The 21,953-nt window shown below is 36.6% G+C and overlaps 1 protein-coding gene across 2 annotated transcripts in view; it reads left to right on the forward strand.

The window, feature by feature from the left end:
- PPP3R1 (protein phosphatase 3 regulatory subunit B, alpha) overlaps nucleotides 1–21,953 on the forward strand; it is a 70,972-nt gene that overhangs the window by 43,747 nt on the left and 5,272 nt on the right. The window contains exons 1-4 of one of the 2 annotated variants that reach the window (XM_058683872.1): nucleotides 17,554–17,593; nucleotides 17,760–17,936; nucleotides 19,582–19,641; nucleotides 20,787–20,971. In XM_058683872.1, coding sequence (XP_058539855.1) covers nucleotides 17,569–17,593; nucleotides 17,760–17,936; nucleotides 19,582–19,641; nucleotides 20,787–20,971 — 447 coding nt within the window. In that variant the 5' untranslated portion in view covers nucleotides 17,554–17,568. Of the gene's footprint in view, nucleotides 1–17,553; nucleotides 17,594–17,759; nucleotides 17,937–19,581; nucleotides 19,642–20,786; nucleotides 20,972–21,953 lie in introns of those variants that run through there. The other variant, XM_058683871.1, reaches the window with a different exon arrangement.

Genomic DNA, 21,953 nt, shown 5'->3' on the forward strand with positions numbered 1-21,953 from the left:
CAGTCTCGTAGTCAGGCAGTTTTGTTTCTGTTTTGAGTATTTACAGGTGACTGGAAAGTGTGGAGATAATTGACCTTACTTTGTGCTGTTAATTTCTGCTCTCAATCAGATGGTCTCAGGGAAATTTACATGTTCATATTCTTTGATCTAGTTTTTCTTTGTTATGAAAACAAAACTTTTTCAAAGAAAAAGCTCCTCTAAATTTAATTTCCTCTTTTTCTGCATTCTTTTTTTCCTTTCTTATTTGAACTAGCTTAATTCCATTCAGTTTTTTTTTTAAATTTACATCCAAATTAGCATATAGCGAAACAATGATTTCAAGAGTAGATTCCTTAATGCCCCTTACGCATTTAGCCCATCCCTCCTCCCACAACCCCTCCAGCAACCCTCAGTTTGTTCTCCATATTTATGAGTCTGTTCTGTTTTGTCCCCTTCCCTGTTTTTATGTTATTTTTCCTTTCCCTTATGTTCGTCTGTTTTGTCTCTTAAAGTCCTCAAATGAGTGAAGTCATATGATTTTTGTCTTTCTGACTAATTTCACTTAGCATAATACCCTCCAGTTCCATCCATGTAGTTTTTAAATAATATGTGTTCTAAAGAGTGATCTCTGGTTGACTATCAAACCTTTATTCATCATCTCAAATCTTTGGAGGAAACCTTTTTAATATTTATTGATATTAAATTCAGTTTGAATGTGCACAGGTGAAAATAGTAAAACATTTTATTCCTAAAATGCCATTCAGTATTACTTAAAAATTTTTAAATGTTATTTTTGAGAGAGACTGTGAGTGGGGGAAGGGCAGAGAGAGAGGGAGATGCAGAATGTGAAGCAGGTTCCAGGCTCCAAGCTGTCAGCACAGAGCCCCACGTGGAGCTCGGAGTCAGGAACTGTGAGATCATGACCTGAGTCGAAGTTGGACACTTAACCGCCTGATCCACCCAGGGGCCCTAAAGCTATGTATTTTAAACCTTTTTGTCATTAACTTTGAAATTGACTTCTGTATTTGTTACTTTGATTAAAATATTCATAAATTCATATCACATAGTCCATGTTTTTTTTTGTTTTTTTTTTTTTAAGTGTTTGTTTATTTTTGAGAGAGGGTGTGAATGTGGGAGGGGCAGAGAGAGAGGGAGACACAGAATCTGAAGCAGGCTCCAGGGTCCAAGTCATCAGCACAGAGCCCGACACTGGGGCTCGAACTCCCAAACCATGAGAGCATGACCTGAGCCGAAGTCAGACGCTTAACCGACTGAGCCACCTAGGCACCCCACATAGTTCATATTTCTTAGTCTACCAGCTATGATTTACCATTTGCTTAATTATATAGTGATCCTGAACTCTATTTTACCCAGTCTGCTGAGAATTGCTTATATTCTACTTTCTTTCAGTAAAGCCTTAGAGCTGAGCCATGAAGGCAGGGGAAAAAAAAGTTTTCTAGGAGCCATGGGTGGCTCATTTGGTTAAGCAGTTAAGCATCAGACTCTTGTTTTCAGCTCAGGTCATGATCCCGGGGTTGTGAGATTGAGCCCCGCTTCAGGCTCTGTGCTGAGTGTGGAGCCTGCTTGGGATTCTCCTCCTCTCTCTGCCCCTCCCCTGCTCATGTGCACTTTTTCTAAATAGATAAATAGACATTAAAAAAAAAAAAAAGATTTTGAAGTCTTTTAAAGTATAGTGTGTGACTTGAACATCTGGGTTTTGAGTTGTTACCGTGACTTGCTGTTATATGTCTCTCTCTTTTTTTTTTTTTTTTTTTTTAAATACCTGGATTGTCTTCTAGGTTCTAAATATTTGGGGGTTTTTAATAGTAGTCTTGGGGCACCTCGGTAGCTCAGTCCGTTAAGTGTCTGCATTTGGCTCAGGTCATGATCTCATGGTTTGGTGAGTTTGAGCCCCATGTTGGGCTCTGTGCTGACAGCTTGGAGCCTGGAGCCTGCTTCAGATTCTGTCTTTCTCTCTCTCTCTCTCCAATAAACACAAAAATTTTAGAAGTAGTCTTAAGAAAAAGTGAGGTGCTAGACTATCCCATGTTGGTATGGCAGCACTTACAAATTTGTAGTTTTAACAGTGAAGTTCATGACATAGCCTACCACAAATTTGAATAGTTTCATAGGTGATAAGGAGAAGTCAGTTACTTTAGCTGGTGAAAAGGCCTAGCCATCCAGTTAGCAGAAGTATGATAAATTCTTGGATCTCCTTCAGAATGTTAGAGCAAAGAATAAGGAAAAATATACCAAAAAAGAAAGCTTTGTGGCACATATACAGACAGTAATAGCAACTGCTTAAAGGAAATTTCAAGAGATGTAGTAGATAAAAATAGAAGCAAAACTAATGATTGAAAAGTAGAAGAAAATTTACCTCACCTGAAAAATAAAATCTTCTGATTGAAAGAGCATTCTGATTACCAAGAAGTTTAGATGAAATAAGATCAACATTTAGTCTCAACTTCTTTTGAGAAGTTTACATTTTAAAATTCCAGGAGTGAAAAGAAAATTCTAAAAGCTGCTAGTTGGGGGAAAAATTGCCTAAAAAGAATAGGAGTGTTTTGGCATTGGATTTCTTAGATATTAGAAAGCAGTGGAGCAATTTATTCAAAGTTCTGAGTTCCTAAACCTAGAGTTTGATACCAGCTAAATGATTGTTCAGGTGTGAGATCAAATTAAAGACATTTTCAGAAATTTAGGGACTTTTGGGAAATTTACCTTCTATAAGTTTTTGAATATGTAGTCAGAGAAATGAAATAGAAGTTAAAGCAGATGAGATCCGCAAAACCAAATCTCTAAGACACCAGTGAAAATCACAGGATAATAACTATGCCTATGGGCCTAGAAAGCAGTTGGTACACATTAGAGCAAGAAACCAGAATTGTCTGTGAAGAGTCTTCAAGAAGAAAGAAAAGAATATAAATTGTGTGCTGGAATTTCTTTTCTTTTTTTCTTTTTGGAATTTCTTAAGGTAAAAGGCAAATCATTATAAGAAAAATAGAGATTGGGTATGTCGTGTGACATTATTGATGATAAACCACGTTAAGCTCTGGAGCAGTCATAAAATCTTGAGTAATTGGTGCTAAAAGTAAAAGAAGTCTTAAATATGCATTCTTTTGTAAAAAAAAAATCCCATATTTTGGGGCGAGTTGGGGTTGGGGAGTGGTACAAAGCTTTAAAAAAGTGCAACTAAGTGTTTAAACACAGCATAACACAGGAACATGATCCTAGGGTTGTGGGATTGAGCCCTGTGTTGGGCTCCATGCTAAGTGTGGAGCCTGCTTGAGATTTTGTCTTTCTCTGATTCTGGCCCCTGTCCCCTCTCCAGGAAAACCTGGAGAATGTGATGTGTAATGAATGGGTTGGGATTGAATTTGACTTAGAAAACATAGGAAATCTTTAAGAGCTGTGTCTTTTCAGGCTTACACTAGCTTACACAGTGTACACATAGGTTAAAAAAAAAAAAAAGTATGTGGGGTGCCTGGGTGGCTCAGTCGGGTACGCTTCTGACTTTGGCTCCGGTCATGATCTCACGGCTCCTGAGTTCAAGCCCCACGTTGGGCTCTGTGCCGATAGCCCAGAACCTGTTTTGAATCCTCTGTCCCCCTCTCTCTCTGCCTCTCTCCCACTCACACCTTTTCTTTCTCTCTAAATAAACTAAAAAAAAAAAAAAAGTATGACTTGGTTATTAATAACAATGAGAAAACTTGAAGATGTGTTTTTATGGTGTTTTAACTATATGCTTTTTCAGTAGGCTAATTATCTATTTTTATTAGAACCACAGTGTAGATAAACCAAAAAGAGAAAAACAACAGCAATACAAACACCTTCAGTAGGAAAACCAGTAATGTATAACCTGGAGAACATCCCAGAAATCTGTGGTTTGATTTTTATTTCTTTGAGGTGAGAACATTCTTATTGTTCTCTTTTCTCCACACTTGCCTGAAAATGCATGTTGAGGAACAGCAGTGTTTAGTATCTCTTAGCTTAATCTTCTGTACTAACTATTCAAATGGAACTAACATAGGAAAAGAAATTAGGTTAGAAAGTATTTCAAGAAATGCTGTCACTCAGTTTTGCGATCAAGCTTTATAGCATTTGGCAACTTAAATAACTCTCAGAGTCTGTTTCCTCATCTTGAGTTTTCATCTCCAAGGTTTCTTCCAACAATTTACATTACATGGCTTTTCTATGACAAATTTTTTTCTGAAGCTGTTAGCTCTGAAAACAATTAAAAAAAATTTTTAAGATTATTTTAACTGTGCAGCTTATTTTGACATTTTTGGATAACATTCATTTGCCTGAGTGAGTTCTGGTGTGGTGGATCATTTTGGGTCATATCTTTTATATAAGGTAGGAGGAAGTCTGTGGAACATAACAGTATTCACATTTAGAAGGAACGTTTTAGAAGAAAACACAATTACCAGTATCAGTAACAGAAGAACTGAAATCATTACAGATCCTACAGATGTTAAAAGGGTAACAAGGGAATATTATGAAGAATTTTATGCCAATAAAGTTCTACACCTTAGATTAAATGGAAAAATTTAATCTAAAACAAATACTTAAAACTGACACAACAGTAAAAAAATCTTGATAGAATTATATCTATTAATGAAATTGAATTCTTATTTAAATTTTTTTTTTCAACGTTTTTTTTTGATTTTTGGGACAGAGAGAGACAGAGCATGAACAGGGGAGGGGCAGAGAGAGAGGGAGACACAGAATCGGAAACAGGCTCCAGGCTCCGAGCCATCAGCCCAGAGCCTGACGCGGGGCTCGAACTCACGGACCGCGAGATCGTGACCTGGCTGAAGTCGGATGCTTAACCGACTGCGCCACCCAGGCGCCCCTGAATTCTTATTTAAAAACCTTCCCACAAAGAGGGGCACCTGGGTGGCTCAGTTGATTGAGCATCCAACTCTTGATTGCAGCTCAGGTCATGGCCCCAGGGTGGTGGGAGTCAAGCCTTCCATTGGCCTCTGTGCTGAGCATGGAGCCTGCTTAGGATATCTCCCTCTCCCTCCCCCTCTCCCCCCTTCCCCCTCTCTATCCCCCCCCCTCCCCACTTGAGCATGCTCTGTCTCTCTAAAATAAAAATCTTCCCACAAAGAAACTCCAAGCCAGATGGCTTTACTGGCAAGTTCTAACATTTAATGAAAAAAAAGTTATAATCCAGATTCCTTCAGAAAATAGAAGCTAGCATTATTACACCATTAGCAATACCAAAAATATCATAGAAAACTGTAGACCAACATGCACCATGAATGTACATGTAACAATCTTTAAATATTTGTAAATCTCATCCAGCAGTATTGTAAAAAGGACAATAAAACATGACCAAGTGGAATTTATCCTCAGTGTGATTTTAACTAAAAAACAGTATAATTCACTATGTGGGCAGAGTAAGAGAAACATGATCTTAGCAATAGATGGAGCAAAATCTTTGACAGAGTTCAGTGGTAAATATACTTGGCAAATTAGGAATAGAAGGGAACTAAACTCTGATAGAGCACCTGTAGAAAAACAAAAACAAAAACAAAACAACAACCTATAATTAACATCATACTTAATGATGAAAGACTGAATGCTTTCCACCTAAGATTGGGAAAAAAGCAGTTTTTCACTCGGAAGAAGTGTAGTCAAAGTTGTACTAGAAGTTCCTGGGGCTCCTGGGTGTCTCTGTTGGTTAAGCATCCTACTCAACATCTGCTCAGGTCATGATCTCATGATCTTGGGTTCGAGCCCCACATCAGGCTCTGCACTGACAGTGTGGAGCCTACCTGGAATTATCTTTCTCTTTTCTCTGCCTCTCTCTCTCAAAATAAATACATATAAAACACTTAAGGAAAATTGTACTAGAAGTCCTAGTCAATACATTAAGTCCAGAAAAAAGAATATATTCAGGTTAGAAAGGAAGTAGTAAAAAATTGTCTTTACTCTTAGATGATGTCATTGTATATATAGTAAATTGTGATTTACTAGAAGTAAGTGAATTTAGCAATATTGTATAAGAACAGAAGGCAAATATCAGTGGAAGTTTTATATAATCACAATGAATAATTGAAAAAAAGTGAAATTGACAAAAATACCATTTATAAAGAATAAAAACATGAGATATTCATGTTATAAGTTTAACCAAATATATGTAAGATTTGTACACCTAACTATGAAATGTTACTAAGAGAAATCATTAAAAAAGACCTAAATAAATGGAGAGAGATGACCACATCATAAAATGAAAGACTTGATTCTGTTGAGGCATCTGTTCTACTCTGATTGATCTATAGATTCAAGTCAACCCCTATTGAACTCTCAGCAGGCTTTTTGTAAAAATTACCAAACTAATTGATAATTCCACATGGAAATGTATGGGTCTTAGAAAAGCCAGAACAGTTTTGAAAAAGAAGACAAAGTATGAGGACAGTGCTCCCTGATTTAAATATTTACTATAAAACATTAGACTGGTATTGGCATAAGATAGACCAGCCTGTGGAACAGTAGAGGGCATAGATCCATATAAATACAAATATATAGGGGCGCCTGGGTGACTTGGTCTGTTAAGCGTCCGACTTCGGCTCAGGTCATGATCTCACGGTCTGTGAGTTTGAGCCCCGCGTCGGGCTCTGTGCTGACAGCTCAAAGCCTGGAGCCTGTTTCAGATTCTGTGTCTCCCTCTCTCTCTGCTCCTCCCCTGTTCATGCTCTGTCTCTCTCTGTCTCAAAAATAAATAAACGTTTAAAAAAAAAAATTAAAAAATAAATAAATACAAATATATATATGTAGCTTCACTGGCAAAATATATTATTTGATTTTTTAAATTTTTAATTGAAATATAGTTGACATATATAACATTGTGTCAGTTTAAGTTGTACAATGTTGATTTGTGTAGTTGATTTTTTACGAATGCGTCAAAGATACCATTGTAAGGGAGACTTTTCAACAAAATATATTTCTATATGAAATAAAAATTTGCTTCTAATCCCATATATAAAAAATTACATGGGTTATAGATTTAAACATAAAAGCTGTAAAACTGTGGAACTTTTAGAAGAATATGTAGGAGAAAATCTTCACGCCGGGTTTACTCAAAGGTTTAGTACACATAAAACATGAATCATAAAAGAAAAAATGGATTTCATCAAAATTGAACATTTTTGCTCTTTAAAAGATACTGTGAAAAGGTAGCTTACAGACTGAGAGAAAATACTTGAACTACCTACATGGTGACAGAGGACTTGTGTCAGTATACAGAGAATTTCACAACTTTTTCAGACAACCCAGTTTTTGTTTTTGTTCTTAATTTTTGAGAGAGCATGAATAGGGGAGGGTCAGAGAGAGAGGAAGACAGAGGATCCGAAGTGGGCTCTGTGCTGACAGCAGAGAGGCCCATGAGGGGCTTGATCCCATATGATTGGTGAGATCATGACCTGGCCTGAAGTCAGATGCTTAAGCGACTGAGCCACCACGTCGCCCCCCAGGCAACCCATTTTTTAAAAGGTAAAATATTTGAACAGTTACTTTTCAAATGAAGATATATATGAATTGACAATAATCACATGAGAAAGATGCTCAAGATCATTATGTCTGAGAAATGCAGATTAAAACTATAATCATATATTGCTACCACCCGCTAGAATGGCTAAACTTAAAAAGACTGACAGTACCACGTGTTGCCAAGGATGTGGAGCTCCTGGCGTTCTCGTAGATTGATGGTGAGTGTGTAAAATGGTACACCATTCTGGAAGACCTTTTGACAGTTTCTGAAAGTTCAGCATACAGCTTAGCCAGTGACCCTGCAAGTCTAGGAAAATATTTGTTTACAAAAAGACTTTATGAATATTCTCAGTAGCTTTATTTCTAATAATTCCAAACAGGAAACAACAGGTATGTCTAGTAACAGATGCGTACATTTAAAAATTGTGTATATCCATACAGTGGACTCTACTACTCTGCAATAAAAAGGAACAAGCTACTGCCATGTAGCAGCTTGAATTAATGTGAAAAATTAGATGAGAATAAGAAGATAAATAGAAGAGTACACCTATATGATCCCATTTATATGAAATTCTAGACATAATTAGTGACAGAAAGCAGAACAGTGGTTACCTGCTATTGGTGGTAGGGGACGTGATTGACTGCAGAAGGGCTCGGGAACACTTGGGGATGATGGAAATGTGCTTTTATCTTGATTGTAGTGATGCTTACCTAAGTGTGTACATTTGTCAAAACCTGTAGAACTATGTATTTAATAATGTGTTTTTGGAATGTTAAAGTTGGCTTAAAATTTATTGGCGTTTTACAACTTGATAATTATTTTGTTGGTGCTGCTGTCTAGCTTTTTATTTAACAATTTCATTTTTAAATTACATGAAAATTATAATCCAGAAACACCAAAAATGCACCTTGCCTCTTACATTAGAAAATTATGATATATCCCTAAAATCTAGACCTTTTTAAGTATACGCAGGTTTTTCATTTGTAAGAAAAATTTGTGTGACTTTGTGTTAATATTTCATAAAATACTTTTCCAGTTTTCTTATAATATTGTTAAGGTTCTTTCTTTGTTTGCTTTGTTCTGTTGTCAGATTATGCCTTGCAGAATATAAATATTAAACTGCTACACTAAAAGGTTGGTACAGAATTGGGGGCTTTTTTGCAACTGCTTCTCTGTGACTGTCTCTATCGCGCCCTCTGGTGGGTTTTGCGTCTAATTGGAGGTAACATGAAAATCCACTCATTACCTTTGTAGGAGATAAATCTTACAAAAGACTTAATAGAACTTTGAAATTAAACTTTAAGTTGAGAAACCAGTATTTTCTATTGATAACACTATAATGCTTTATTCTTGTGGTAGACTTTATAAGAATTATTTAGTACATGTTTTTCCATAGGTTATTTTGTCCTGTCTGATGGCTCTTTCCAGAATATTTCTTTTTTTTTTTTTTAATTTTTTTTTCCCAACGTTTTTTATTTATTTTTGGGACAGAGAGAGACAGAGCATGAACGGGGGAGGGGCAGAAAGAGAGGGAGACACAGAATCGGAAACAGGCTCCAGGCTCTGAGCCATCGGCCCAGAGCCCGACGCAGGGCTCGAACTCACGGACCGCGAGATCGTGACCTGGCTGAAGTCGGACGCTTAACCGACTGCGCCACCCAGGCGCCCCATCTTTCCAGAATATTTCTAAGATAGAGATTCTGAGATTGCTTACTAGAGTAATCTTTCCTAATAGTTTTCATTCTATAATATAGTTCTAAATATTCTGCCATACAAAAGAGAAAATTCCTCTTGAAAATATCCTGTATAGTCAGAAGAGGCTGGAATTCCAGAGTCTGGAATATTTTATGGTGCCAGAAGTTGAGACGCTTCAAAATGGGGATTGTTGAAAGGTCACACAGGAGCCAACCTGAGGTGGTACCTAAACAAAGCTGGAAAAATTTGATGAATAGTGACATTATTGAATTTTAACCTGTAGAATAAAATAAGTATCTGTGAATCTATGCTGATGTGAATAATTGAATAAAGAAAGAAATGGGGAAGGGGCAGTTTTTAATTGTTTCTTAAATACGAACGTTTCAATGTACAAGGAAAGGGGAAAAGAAAATCATTAAGCAAATACCATAGTGATTAAATCTTGCACACCAGAGTCGAGTCGCCTGTGTATGCTAAAATTAGGTTAGAGTTTTAGGAAAAACGGGATATTTGTATAGTCTCAAAGTATTGTTTCCCCTTCCCCTGATACATTTTTTAAATATTTATTTTTGAGAGAGTGTGAGTGGGGGAGGGGCAGAGAGAGAGGGAGACACAATCTGAAGCAGGCACAGCACAGAGCCCAACACAGGGCTCGAACTCCGAAACCATGAGATCATGGATGCTTAACTGATTGAGCCACACAGGTGCCCCTCCCCTGAAATTTTTTTTTTTTTTTTTAATTTTTTTTTTCAACGTTTTTTATTTATTTTTGGGACAGAGAGAGACAAAGCATGAACGGGGGAGGGGCAGAGAGAGAGGGAGACACAGAATCGGAAACAGGCTCCAGGCTCTGAGCCATCAGCCCAGAGCCTGACGCGGGGCTCGAACTCACGGACCGCGAGATCGTGACCTGGCTGAAGTCGGAGGCTTAACCGACTGCGCCACCCAGGCGCCCCTGAAATTTTTTAATACAAAGGGAAAGATAGTAGATTTATAGTGGAGAAATCTGACAGACACCACCCTGGCCAATTGATTAAAATTAACATCACTAGCAAAAAGACATTGACATTGTGAACCCTTTGATAACAATGTGTGCTGATAAGGACACATCATCATTTCTATGGTATTTTTGCCCCAAATGCCAAAATGTATCCTAATCGTAAGAAAATATCAGCAAGCTTAAGGTGAGGGACATTTTACAAAATACTGGATTAAAAGTTTCAAGGTCATGAAAGACAAGGGAAGAATTAAGAGCTCTCATAAATTAGAGGAGACTAAGGAGAAATTAAAAAGTCGCAAAAATAAGAGTTCCCAAATACCCCTCAGCTAGCTTCCTCTAATGTTAATGTCTCACTAAACCATAGTACAGTTACCAAAACCAAGAAATTAACATTGGTACAAACTGTTAAACTACATATTTTAGTAAAAAAACTGGTGACATCTGAAAAGTTCTTTTCCAGGATTCTAAACAGGATCCTACATTTAGTTCCTTTCAAATTATTGTTACTGCTAGAAGAATTTGAAAAAACTTGATTTATTTTGTTTTTGTTATTAGATTAATAGACTAACAGATAGTAAATTATCTATAAATTGACTATTTAAAAGAATTTCCTCAAGAAGGATTAGTCTTGTTGCTGTTGAGTACTACACAATTACTGGGAATTGGCTAAAGTTTGCAGAAAGTTTATTTTTCTACCATTCTGCTTATTTTTGTTTTAATTTTGAGAAATCTCAGAATCATGTAAAAGAGCTTAGACTTCAAAGTTGTTTTTCTTTTAACCCTAACAGTGGAGTAGTAGCTTGGTGTGTATGTAGTAATAATAATATTGCTTTAACAGTTGGAGACCTGGATGTCTTCTATACTATTTTGGAATCTCTTTTATTCCTTTTTTCTTTTTCTTTAAAAAAAATTTTGTTTTAATGTTTTTTTTTTTTGTTTTTTTGAGAGACACCCCCCCACACACAGACAAGACAGAGTATAAGCAGGGGAGGGCAGAGAGAGAGGGAGACACAGAATCCGAAGCAGGCGTCAGGCTCTGAGCTGTCTGCACAGAGCCTGACGTGAGGCAAAAACTCAAGAACTGTGAGATCATGACCTGGAGCTGAAGTTGGATGCCTAACCGAATGAGCCACCCAGGTGCCCCATTCCTTTTTTCTAAATGAGAAAAAAATAGGAAGGGAGATGGTTGTTTTTCTTCATCTGAGAGAGTGATGAATGAATATGCAACCTTCTGTCTCTTAGTATTATTCTAGTATTAATATGTCCAGTTGACAGTTTTTATTAAAACTTACTGCAGCTCTCTTCAGTAAATGGTATTGGGAAACTGGACAGCAACATGCAAAAGAATGAAACTAGACCACTTTCTTATACCATACACAAAATAAATTCAAAATGGATTAAAGACCTAAATGTGAGACCTGAAATTGTAGACATCCTAGAAGAGAGCACACAGGCAGTAATTTTTCTGACATTGATCATGGTATATTTTTGTAGATGTGTCTCCCAAGGCAAGGGAAATGAAAGCAAAAAGAAATTATTGCCACTACATCAAAATAAAAATCCTGAACATAGCGAAGGAAACAACACAACCTAAAAAGCAGCCTACTGAATTGGAGAAGATATTTGCAAAGGACATATCTGATAAAGGGCTGGTATCCAAAATATGCAAAGAACTGATACAGCTCAACACCCCCCAAAAAACAAATAATCCAATTAAAAATGGGCAGAAGATATGAACAGACATTTCTCCAAACGACGTCCAGATGGCCAACAGATACATGAGAAGATGCTCAACATCACTAATCATCAAGGAAATATAAAGTACAATGAGCTATCACCTCACACCTTCCAGAATGGCTAAAATAAAAAAAAAAAACACAAGAAACAACAAGTATTCATGAGGATGTGGAGGAATAGGAAGGAACCCTTTTGTACTATTGGGCGGGGGGGGGGGGCGGGGAGGGATGCAAACTCGTGCAGGCACTGTAGGAAAAGTTTGTTGTTTCCTCAAAAGGTTAAAAATAGAACTGCCCTACAGTAATTGCATTATTGGGTATCAACCCCCAAAATACAAAACACTAATTCAAAGGGATACATGCACCCCTGTTTATAGCAGTATTATTTACAATAGCTAAATTATGGAAGGAGCCCTAAGTGTCCATTGATAGATGAGTGGATAAAGAAGAGATGGTATGTATATACAGAGGAATACTGTTTGGCTAAAAAAAAATGAAACCTTGCCATTTGCACAACATAGATGGAGCTAGAGAGTATAATGCTAAAAGAACTAAGTGAGAGAAAGACATCTGATTTCACTTATATGTGGAATTTAAGAAACAAATGAGCAAGGGGAAAAAAAGACCAAGAAACAGATTCTTCACTGTAGAGAAGCAGAGAGAATGTAGGTGGGTTGATGGGTGAAATAGGTGATGGAGATTAAGGAGGGCACTTGTCTGTGATGAGCCCTGGGTGATGTATGGAATTGTTGAATCACTGTATTGTACACCTGGAACTAATATACCACTATGTTAACTATACTGGAATTAAAAACTTAAAAAATATCTTAATGCAAAAAATAAAATTTACTGTAGCAAAATGAGCTCTCTAAAAGCAGATTCTTAATTATTATTTTGTGTTAATGAGATTCTTGAAATCACTTGTTAAAATGAGTAACCATCTAGATTTCACCTTTATTCCTGAGTATAGTCAGGGTGCATTGATCTTCAATAAGGTCTCAACAGTTTAATTTGGTGTTTTCTGTGTAAGCAATCCATCAATTCCTTATCAATAACTTTATATTTCATAAACTCAGACAAAAAAATCCAGCTTTTAATGTCTTCCTTAAATATTAGAGAATGATACAATTACTTTATAAGATTCTTTATTTTAGTGCTTTGTAATAAATTGACTATGTAGGCTTTTTCAACTATTAAAAGTGATAGTCCTTCCAAAGGCCTTACAAAAAGTAGAAAAATAACGAGTTTTAACTTGGCAAAACATATGAAAGAGAGTATCTCTGAGTCACAAGATGAGTCAAGAGGGTGAGGTTTGTTTTTTTCCCCCCTTGTCCATCTGTTTTAAGGGAGTAGGAAAAATCTTTGATCAAAGTTGCTACCAAAAGTTGGAATTTGTTCTTTAGTATTTGACTTGTACCAAGTGCAGATCTGAAACGTTTAATGGTACTACCAAGATGGGTTTAATCTACTTCAGAGATCTGTGCCTAATTTGTAGGAGATTGGTGTATGCTGATACTTCAAGAATCGATATTCTGTTTCATGCTTTAGCACACATTTAATCCTGCAACACATCTGGTCTACAACGCTGGCAAGTGGAAGTGCTGAATAACTGCTTCTCTGGTGACAGTAATGACCAAATTCATCACTTTGTTCCATACCTAAAATAACTATTTTTACCATTTGTTGTTGAAAGCTAGCTTTCTTAGATTTTGGCTTTAAAAGATATTTATGGCATTGCCTTCCATGTTAACCATTTAAAAATACTGGAATTATTTAGTATAGATTCCTCCAGTTGTTCAGCTAGCCTCAGAGTACTGAGTAATCTAGTCTGTGTCTTACTTATTATTGTAATCAAGGCAGGAAGGAAGGGACAGAAAGGAGGAAATAAATGGGTGGTTGGAGAATAGATATTGCCTACTTTCAAATTACACTGTCTTCCTACAGTAAATCCCAAGGTGAGTTTTGGCTGCGTGGGGTATGTGCAAATGGTGGTGAACAGAAGATTAGATAGAGGTCATTCCCTCCATGTTTTATTTCTGGGGCTTTTTAAAAAGCCATTTGTCACTGGCACATTGCTTTGCCTTTAAGGAAAGTTGTAACTACTCATCCAGAATAGGTATCAACTATTTTGTAATATTTCACAAGCTATTTAAAGCAAAAGACAGAAAATGTCTTTTAAAATATTGTTTTAAGGGGCGCCTGGGTGGCTCAGTCGGTTAAGTGTCTGACTTCAACTCAGGTCACGATCTCGCGGTCCGTGAGTTCGAGCCCCGCGTCGGGCTCTGGGCTGATGGCTCAGAGCCTGGAGCCTGCTTCGGATTCTGTGTCTCCCTCTCTCTCTGCCCCTCCCCAGTTCATGCTCTGTCTCTCTCTGTCTCAAAAATAAATAAACGTTAAAAAAAAATTTTTTTTTAAATGTTTTAAGGGCTTGTGCCAGAGAATGAGTTAGTGATACTCATAACTACAGGATATACAGTTAATTCCCCCCATTTTTTAAAGATTTTTTTTTAATGTTTATTTTTGAGAGAGCAAGCAAGTGGGGGAGGGACAGAGAGAGAAGGAGAGAGAATCCCAAGCAAGCTCCATGTTGTCAGTGCATAGCCTGGTGCGGGGCTTGAACTCACGAACCGTGAGATCGTGACCTGAGCTGAGACCAAGAGTCAGACATTTAACCAACTGAGCCACCCAGGCACCCCAGTCTCCCCCCTTTTTAAATCAGAAATTGGTACGAGTCTCATGATCAGAGAGTTCAGGGAAGGACATTCCAGCAGAAGGTATATAAGGAAATGGAGGCATGAACTTTATGCTATAGAAGAATTGTGCCAAGAGCATTGTAGCTAAAGTAAAGATGGGGAAGAGAAGGATGGAAATTTAAATTGAGGCTAAATATTGTCAAGGGCTTTAGACTTTGTATCCTGAGCGTGTTAGAAAGCCACTACACATTTTTAAGCATGAGAGCTAGCAATTTGGCTGAATGTGATTTCTAGAAAGATTACTGTTGGCAGTGTAAAGAAATATATTTGATTTATGATTCATCTTTATTAATATTCCTTGTTCATCTGTCAAGACTGGAATGCTTTTGGATTAGTGGGGTTTTCCAGGTAATTGAAGATAGTCCTTCACCTTGCTTTCAGTTTCAGAATGTGACTTTATAAAACTGTTATCATGTTTATATCATAGCATTAGTAAATGGAATCTAACAGTTTCTATAAGTATTATGGCACTACATTTCTGCCTTTGCTCTTTCCAATTAATGGTATACTCTAGAGTTACTCTAAATGAGATGCTGTTTGGGGACACATTGTCTTTCCTTTTCCACTTACAGTGTATTTTAGTCATCCATTATGTTCAGTTTCCTCATCACCTTTTCTGGTTTGTGGTTGTAAGGCAAAACTAAAGATTATTGGAGAAAGTTAACTCATCCTTGGTATGGAGAGGGAGAGTAGCTTTCAGCAAAAACTATGAACTTGGAGAAACTGTTCTGAAAGATCCGCTGATTGGTGTCCGGTAGGTTAAGTCGAGTTTTACTCTAAATTCTGATGGCATTTTGATGAGTAAGTTTTAAATCTGAAACACTTAGAATTAAAACTCATTTAAAACATTTATTGAGCACCTTTTATATGCAGTGTACAGAACACCAGTGAAAGGTCATGGACTCTGGTCTGAGGTGGGGAAGACAGGTAAATAAATAAATGAAAAGCATTTAAGGGACTTAAGGTTTATTAAATTTTCCTCCCAGGAGTGAGGATATCCAGTTTCATCATGGAAAATAAGAAAATAAGGTTTATTTGAACAGTTGCTTTTATCATCTGTTCATTAAAGAATAAAAGGGACAAAAAAAGGTTATTTGTAGTTGATGTGTTTATGAGGTGCGTATTTCAGTTTTGATTGGATTATTGTAGGTATATATGTGTGTTTTGCTATTTGAAGCAATGTTCAGTTCAATCATTAACATAAAGGCATTTCTGTTACAGTAAAATGCATGTATTGAAAACCTCAAATGCTGCAGAATCACATGTTGGGAAAGTATGGTTTGGGTAGACTCCAGTATGCAGCTTTGTAGCAGAGTACTTAGAAAACGATCACGGTCTTAAAAATTTTAGCATAAATAGCCTCTGGCATTTGTATTAAGCACCATAGCTATTCATTTATTAGCCTTAAACTAGGACTCGAGCTTCCTATTTTGGACCTTCCTCCAGGTCCTTGAGGGCAGCTGCTTTAGCAGAAACTAATTTTGTAAAAATTAAATAATGAGTCATGGTACAGTCCCTTTGTTAAATGCTTTTTGAGGCTTGGTGGTGGGAGAGGTGGAGAGATGAGGAATTATCTTTTGCAGCTGGTTCATTTGTACCCTTTTCACCATAGAACAGTGTTGGAAAGACTTTTGAAGTTTCTGAAGCTACTAAACTTGCTGTTTTCTGTAAAGGAAGCCATTTGTTTTCACCTTTTTTCTTAAGATTTTATTTTATTAAGACTTGTTCTTTGAGAAAACTCGTCCACTTTTTCCCTTCAGAACAAACTAGGAAAAATCCCTATGAACCAGTGACATTTCTGTGCTCTGTTAACTCACAAACCAGCTCTTATGACTCCCTTTACCAGCTACATATGAACTACTTCATATTAGAGCAGCATCTGGTAGTTAGTTGTATCGTCTGTATTTTGTAGTGCAGATACAGTTTTTATTTCACTTTAACGTAATTTTATATTTAAAAAATCTTTAACTTTTAAGTTCTTATAGTGAGAATGCCATATATTCGAACTTTCAAGAAGCTTGCAGTCTCGGTCTCTAATACTGTGGGCCATAATACATGTATACCCATGGGCAGCATAACATTTGACTTAATTTTCTTTTTTTTTTTTTTTCCTTTTTTTTTTTTTTTTTTTTTTTAATTTTTTTTTCATCATTTTTTTATTTATTTTTGGGACACAGAGAGACAGAGCATGAACGGGGGAGGGGCAGAGAGAGAGGGAGACACGGAATCGGAAACAGGCTCCAGGCTCCGAGCAATCAGCCCAGAGCCTGACGCGGGGCTCGAACTCACGGACCGCGAGATCGTGACCTGGCTGAAGTCGGACGCTTAACCGACTGCGCCACCCAGGCGCCCCTGACTTAATTTTCTTTTAATATATTTGTATTATTTCTGTTACCAAGATTAAAATTATTTGTATGAATTTGATTTCTTAAAGGAATGAAGACAGTAATGTAATTTAGAAGAAAAAATCTTTCAAGAATGCATACGCGTATTAGAGACTGGATACTGAATTTTTACAGAGTAATTACAAACTAATGCAAACATTTCTTAAGTGAATTTTGTTAGCTGTGGTTCTTTTGGTTAAAAAACATAAAAGCGGTATTTTATTTGCTCATACTTGCTAAGAGTATCTCTGGAAGAATACTCAAGAAACTGGCAACATTGCCTCTAAGGAGGGGAATTGGATGTCTACAGGGTGGGATAGGAGGGAGGCTTTAATTTTGAACCATGAATAGTTCAAACCATGAACTATTAGAAAGAAATCATACTTGAAAAAAATAAGTGAAAGATGCTTTGGTACAGAACAGAGATTGATTTAGCCTGCCTAGTAGGAATCACCTGACTCCATGATCGGCTTAGCATTGCAATCCTATAATATCTTGGTGCGTATACAGTTTGTATGTTATGGCAGGGGCAGGCAAACAAAAAGGTAACCAAATAAAAATACTATGTACTTTTCTGTTATAGGCAATTAACCAATAGAATATGTAACTTTTAATTAAACTCAAACTTTGATTAAGTGCTGGATTTTTTTCCCATATAATTCTCATAAAATCATTTTGTAAATCTTGCCACCTCTTTTGGTTTGTTTTTAGTTGATGCTGATGAAATTAAAAGGCTAGGAAAGAGATTTAAGAAGCTCGATTTGGACAATTCTGGTTCTTTGAGTGTGGAAGAGTTCATGTCTCTGCCTGAGTTACAACAGAATCCTTTAGTACAGCGAGTAATAGATATATTTGACACAGATGGGAATGGAGAAGTAGACTTTAAAGGTAAGAAAGTTTTTTAATTTAACAAGTTAGGTAATCTATAACTAGTCTTACAGTTCTGTGTATGAAAATGTCTGAAAATTTAGTTTTTTAAAAATGTGTTTATTGGTGATCTTATAATAATAATGTTAAATTCTTGAAACGTGTGGTATATGAACCTTAATGAACTAATAAGTAAAAGATCTTTTACCGCTTGGTTCATATATGATCAAATTTATCTATTTCCTTTGTTTTTGGAAAATTAATCTTATTTTGGGAAACATAATGTTAGAACTGCATTTTTAGAAACTTTATTTAAAGAATGAGACACTAAGCAATAAAAAATAAACTGTAGTAATAAGGAGATGAGCATTTTACACAAGATTATTTTAATCTAGAATTTTACATAAAACAATAGTGATTTTGCTAATATTACCATGGTACATAATTTTATATTTGATTCTATACTTTGTCATCAACAGACTTTGTTATTTTAGTTCCAGGAACTGAGTTTTAAATGAAGGAGGATCTAAAACAGATTTTATGATAGATTTAATGTTAAACAGGCAGTGAAGAAAAATGATCATTTTCACGAGGCTTCCAACACTTTATTTAAATGAGTCTGAATTTTGGGGCCAGAAATTCAAAATTATTTTTGTTCTGGCAAAACAGTCGGGGGGTGCTTGCTGGCTCAAGAGCATGAGACTTCGATCGTGAGATCGTGAGTTCAAGCCCCACACTGGGCAGAGAAAATTACTTAAATAAATGGAAGAAACAAAACAATGTATAATCTTTTTTTTAATACTTGTAATATTTTGTGTTTTTTAAATATTTTTATTTTATGTTTAAATGTTTATTTTTGAGAGAGAGCAAGCAGGGAAGGTGCAGAGAGAGGCGGACAGAGGATCCTAAGTGGGCTCTGCAGCTGACACATAGAGAGCCTGATGTGGGGCTCAAACTCCTGAACTGTGAGACCTCGACCTGAGCTGCAGTTGGACACTCAAGCAAACTGAGACACCCAGGCGCCCCAGGATTTTGTTTTTAAGTCATCTCTGCACCCAGTATGGGGCTCCAGCTTACAACCTTGAGACCAGGAGTCACATGCTCTGCCTACTGAGCCAGCCAGGTGCCACTGTGATCTTTTAAAAAACCCCTCTTTTATAGTTACATTCCAAAAAGAAAGAGTTAAATAGCTTAAAGAATTGTTTTTTAGTGGTAAGCTGTGTGTTACTTAAGAAATATTGCTCAGGGGCGCCTGGGTGGCTCAGTTGAGTGTCTGTGCTGACAGCTCAGAGCCTGGAGCCTGCTTCGGATTCTGTGTCTCCCTCTCTCTCTGCCCCTCCCCTGCTCATGCTCTGTCTCTCTCTCTCAGTCAAAACTAAATAAAACATTAAAAAAAAAAATTAAAAAAAAAATATTGCTCAAATTGATTTGACCTTAGAGAACTGAAAGTTTGGATATTTAAAAAAATACATAGAACCTTGTTTGTTGAAATTTCAAATTCAGCACTTTCAGTTTAAAACACTGCTTTGTAATATTTTCTTTTGCAGCAAAAAAAAATATTCTTTTATGGATATGTTAAGTTTTTGTGTGTGGAGGGGTATTATGTATTTTCCTATATTAAAAAAATGAAACTTCTGATTTGTAAACACTTTCTGTTCTTATTCAGAATTCATTGAGGGAGTCTCTCAGTTCAGTGTCAAAGGAGATAAGGAACAGAAGTTGAGGTGTAAGTATTTTTCTTAACTGAATTCATTCTTCCTCTTATACCACTACTACCCCATACTACATTATAAACTCCCTTTTTAAAAATATTCTAAAAGATGACTTTTTCTAGATTCTTAGTATATGTAACAGAAATTGTATATTCTGGAGAAAATCCTTTTAGGCTCTTTGCAACTAGTATATTCTAATGATGTCATTGTTGCTTTTTAGTTGGATAGAAAGAAAACAATTTCCTTCTAGTGAAAACAGCTATATAAACTGCTTGTCTTGGATAAGAGATTTGTTGATGAAAGTGGGAAGAAATGTTCTAATGTCATTAGGTGAACTTAGTTTATATACATATTTAGCCAGAAGTCCACTCTTTTGGTTTATGTAGGCACCCTCTATCACAGTGAACATCTGTACCTTTGTAAGTTATTCAGCTCTTAGACATTTTATTCAGTAATAGTTCTCTGAGGCACAGGATATATGCAAACATCTTTTGTAAATGAACTCTTAATATAAATGAGAATAACAGTAATAGCAATTGAACTTTTGCCATGTTTCAGACACTGTTCTAAGCAATTTTTTACATGTATTATATGCCAGTTATAAAGTATTCTATAAAGAACCTGGGAAGTTGGAACTGTTATTAGTCCCAGTTTTATGTACAGAAACTGAAGCTTAGCAAGGTTAAATAACTTTCCTTTAGGTATGCTAATTGGCCCAAGCACTCTTGACTCCAGAGCCCATACTTTTTTTTCTTTATTTTTAATTTTTTAATGTTTATTTATTTTAGAGACAGAGAGAGACAGAGCATGAATGGGGGAGGGTCAGAGAGAGAGGGAGACACAGAATCTGAAACAGGCTCCAGGCTCTGAGCTGTCAGCACAGAGCCTGACACGGGGCTCAAACTTACAGACCGTGAGATCATGACCTGAGCCGAAGTCGGACGCTTAACCGACTGAGCCACCCAGGCGCCCCAAGAGCCCATACTTTTAACCAGCTGTGTAACTGCCCCTAGAGGCAAGATCAAATGTGAGAAGGAGCCATCTTCATAGTTATAATTCTAGACTAGATGTTTGACAACTCACTGTTTTCTTCTTCACTGAAGGTATTTACTTGTGATTGCCTTACAACTGCCATTGATTTTCCTTACTCTTTTTTTAGTTGCTTTCCGTATCTATGACATGGATAAAGATGGCTATATTTCCAACGGGGAACTCTTCCAGGTGCTGAAGATGATGGTGGGGAACAATCTGAAAGATACACAGTTACAGCAAATTGTAGACAAAACCATAATAAATGCAGATAAGGATGGAGATGGAAGAATATCCTTTGAAGAATTCTGTGCTGTGAGTACAAAAGAGCTGGTTCTTCAAAAGTTAGGTTTTAAAAGCATTTATAAAACTACTTAATAGAGAGTTCCTTATACTTATTTGCCCTAGAAATTTATATACAGTATTTGATTTTACCTAATTGCCCATATTCAAAGTTTTGAAATATTCCTTATGGTAACTGTTAATAACTAACCATTATTATTCTCAAGAATTCCTGTTCCCAGTGATTATCTGGTAACACACCCTAATGCTAGTACCATTTTACTTATACTAGTAACTTTTACTTATTGTTAGTAGTCCCCCACATTACAAACAGGGCATATTCTTAAGGTTCATTTAAAAATAAATATGTTTGAAAACACTTGTGGAGGGTAGGTGTTGATGTGGTTTCAGCTAGGAATCCAGAAGTTTGGCTTCATGAGGACAACAGAAGTGGAGTGCCTATGCATGTTAGACTCATCAGCTAGGCAGTGTAAATGGTGATTCCTCCCCTGTCCCCTCTCCCAAGCTACTGATGGATTTGCCACCACTCAGTGCTTCCAAACAGGAACACGCTAGCCACTCAGCTTCTTTCTCTACTTTGCCAAAGCAAAGATACTAGCCTTTTGATACATATAATAAGGAGTTTTAACTGCAAGCTAGAAAGACCAGAGAATCCAGAGGAGAGGCGAAGAGAACAAAGAAAAAAGTTTTAAAGTTTTTCAGTTACGATTGGATGCTACTGTGGCAAGATTTCCTTCCTCCCTTTTCATTTTTTATTTAGACCATACAAGGAAAAACTAATGACTGCTTGTGTGTCATGTAAGGACTAAAGTTGTTACTGTGGCATTGAAGTAGAAGTTCACATTATCCTTTAAGTAGCTTCCTTGATCTCAAGGGAATACTGTGTGCATGCTGTTTCAAAAAGTAGGGTGATGCTCTAAAATTGAAAGAACAGACTGGGTCTTTTTGGAAGAGGGTTAGGCTTGAGATTGGAGACTTTGTTGCCTGGTAGTAC

The sequence above is a fragment of the Neofelis nebulosa genome, chromosome 9 (genome assembly GCF_028018385.1).
Source record: "Neofelis nebulosa isolate mNeoNeb1 chromosome 9, mNeoNeb1.pri, whole genome shotgun sequence".
NCBI lineage: Eukaryota > Metazoa > Chordata > Mammalia > Carnivora > Felidae > Neofelis > Neofelis nebulosa.